The 2,698-nt window shown below is 48.2% G+C and overlaps 2 protein-coding genes across 5 annotated transcripts in view; one reads left to right on the top strand and one right to left on the bottom strand.

Annotated features, from left to right (window-relative positions):
• Positions 1–1,255, bottom strand: part of LOC108294516 (glyceraldehyde-3-phosphate dehydrogenase-like) — a 3,720-nt gene extending 2,465 nt beyond the window's left edge. The window contains exon 1 of one of the 2 annotated variants that reach the window (XM_017516408.2): positions 271–1,255. In XM_017516408.2, coding sequence (XP_017371897.1) covers positions 271–1,211 — 941 coding nt within the window. In that variant the 5' untranslated portion in view covers positions 1,212–1,255. The other variant, XM_017516406.2, reaches the window with a different exon arrangement.
• Positions 1–2,698, top strand: part of PRKDC (protein kinase, DNA-activated, catalytic subunit) — a 186,211-nt gene that overhangs the window by 9,219 nt on the left and 174,294 nt on the right. For 2 of the 3 annotated variants that reach the window (XM_017516405.2, XM_017516404.2), the window contains exons 6-7: positions 1,450–1,562; positions 1,647–1,746. In XM_017516405.2, the coding sequence (XP_017371894.1) occupies positions 1,450–1,562; positions 1,647–1,746 (213 nt within the window). Of the gene's footprint in view, positions 1–1,449; positions 1,563–1,646; positions 1,747–2,698 lie in introns of those variants that run through there. The other variant, XM_037734203.1, reaches the window with a different exon arrangement.

Genomic DNA, 2,698 nt, shown 5'->3' with positions numbered 1-2,698 from the left:
TTTTTGGCTGAGCACAGAGGACTTTATTGATGGTACACGACAAGGTGGGGCTCCCTAGGCCCTTCCCTCTTCAAGGGGTCTGCATGGAAACTGTGAGGAGGGGCAATTCAGTGTGGTGGGGGACTCTGTGGCAGGGACTCCCCAGCAGTGAGGGCCTCTCTTCCTCTTGTGCTCTCGCTGGGGCTGGTGGTCCAGGGGTCTTACTTCTTGGAGGCCATGTGGGACTTGAGGTCCACCACCCTGTTGCTGTAGCCAAATTCATTGGCATACCAGGAAATGAGCTTGACGAAGTGGTCATTGAGGGCAATGCCAGCCCCAGCATCAAAGGTGGAAGAATAGGTGTCGCTGTTGAAGTCAGAGGATACCACCTGGTGCTCAGTGTATCCCAGGATGCCCTTGAGGGGGCCCTCGGGCAATGCCTGCTTTACCACCTTCTTGATGTCATCATATTTGGCAGGTTTTTCCAGACGGCAGGTCAGGTCCACCACTGACACGTTGGCAGTGGGGACACGGAAGGCCATGCCAGTGATCTTCCCGTTCAGCTCAGGGATGACCTTGCCCACGGCCTTGGCAGCTCCAGTAGAGGCAGGGATGATGTTCTGGAGAGCCCCATGGCCATCACGCCACAGTTTCCCGGAGGGTCCATCCACGGTCTTCTGGGTGGCAGTGATGGCGTGGACAGTGGTCATGAGTCCTTCCATGATACCAGAGTTGTCATGGATGACCTTGGCCAGGGGCGCTAAGCAGTTGGTGGTGCAGGAGGCATTGCTGACGATCTTGAGGCTGTTGTCATACTTCTCATGGTTCACGCCCATCACGAACATGGGGGCATCAGCAGAAGGGGCAGATATGAAGACCCTTTTGGCTCCCCCCTGCACGTGAGCCCCAGCCTTCTCCATGGTGGTGAAGACGCCAGTGGACTCCACCACGTACTCAGCGCCAGCATCGCCCCACTTGATTTTGGAGGGATCTTGCTCCTGGAAGATGGTGATGGGATTTCCATTGATAACAAACTTCCCGTTCTTAGCCTTGGCAGTGCCATGGAATTTGCCACGGGTGGAATCATACTGGAACATGTAGACCATGTAGTTGAGGTCAATGAAGGGATCATTGATGGCGACAATATCGACTTTACCAGAGTTAAAAGCAGCCCTGGTGACCAGGCGCCCAATATGACCAAATCCGTTAACTCTGACCTTCACCTTCCCCATGGTGTCTCAGGGATGTGGCTGGCGATGGGAGAGTAGATGCGGCTGTCTGGCAAACAGGAGGAGCAGAGCGCATTTGCATAAAACTTAATCAGGAAAGAATGCAATCCTAAAAGCTATGTGTTTATATGTCCTAAAAATTTATTTTGAACTTAACATAATTTTATTTTGGTTATACATTTTGGTTTAACTTATTTAAATGTAGTTTGAGGCCTTCACTTGTCTAAATTTTTTTTTTCAGTTTTAGAAAAAGTATATGAGCTCTTGGGATTATTGGGTGAAGTTCATCCTAGTGAGATGATAAACAATGCAGAAAACCTGTTCCGTGCCTTTCTGGGTGAACTTAAGACCCAGGTATGATGAACTTTCTGATATTCTGCTTCCATTGACGTGGTTGTGTTTTTCTCTTGTGACAACTTCTTAAATCTTTCCTTTTAGATGACATCAGCAGTAAGAGAGCCCAAGCTACCTGTTGTGGCAGGCTGTCTGAAGGGGTTGTCCTCGCTTCTGTGCAACTTCACTAAGTCCATGGAAGAAGGTATTGCTTGGCTTCGCTTGATTTTCTTTATTCAAAATCTGTAAGTGTAACAACAAATGCCTCGTTACTTCTTTGAACTCTTAAGCCAATAGTGAATTTATATACAGTAGTGGGAAATAATCCAGAGGGGCCTGTGTGCCTCCCCATTTCCCCTGGTGATGACGTCTTTCCCAGCTACAGCACAGCGGCATGGTGGATGTTAACATTGCTGTTGTCCACGGAGATTTGTCGGATCCCATCACTTTAACATCCACACATTTATGTATGTGTATTTAGTTCTGTGCAATTAAAAAAATTAAAAAAAAAATTTTTTTTTGAGACAGTCTTGCTCTGTGACCTGGGCTGGAGTGCAGTGACACTTTCTCAGCTCACTGCAACCTCCACTTCCCAGGTTCAAGCAGTTCTTCACCTCAGCCTCCTGAGTAGCTGGTACTTACAGTCACACACCACCGCCCGGTTAATTTTTGTGTTTTGTTTTGTTTTATTTTTTTGAGACAGAGTCTCGCTCTGTCGCCCAGGCTGGAATGCAGTGGCTCGATCTCGGCTCACTGAAGCGTGTGCCTCCCAAGTTTAAGTGATCCTGCTGCCTCAGCCTCCCAAGTAGCTGGGATTACAGGCACCTGCCACCTTGCCTGTTCAGTTTTTTGTATTTTTAGTAGAGACAAAGTTTCACCATGTTGGTCAGGCTGGTCTTGAACTCCTGACCTCATGATCCGCCTGCCTCGGCCTTGCAAGTGCTGGTATTACTGACGTGAGCCACTGCACCTGACCAATTTTTGTATTTTTAGTAGAGATGGGGTTTCACTGTGTTGGCCAGCTGGTCTGAAACTCTTGGGCTCAAGTGATCTGCCCGGATTCACCCACCTAGGCCTCCCAAAGTTCTGGGATTACACATTTAAGCCACCACTCCCGACCCCCTTTTTTATATATATATATATATATATATATATAT

Source organism: Cebus imitator, unplaced genomic scaffold, assembly GCF_001604975.1.
Source record: "Cebus imitator isolate Cc_AM_T3 unplaced genomic scaffold, Cebus_imitator-1.0 Scaffold584, whole genome shotgun sequence".
NCBI classification, from domain to species: Eukaryota; Metazoa; Chordata; class Mammalia; order Primates; family Cebidae; genus Cebus; species Cebus imitator.
This window is presented reverse-complemented; position numbering and strand designations above follow the sequence as displayed.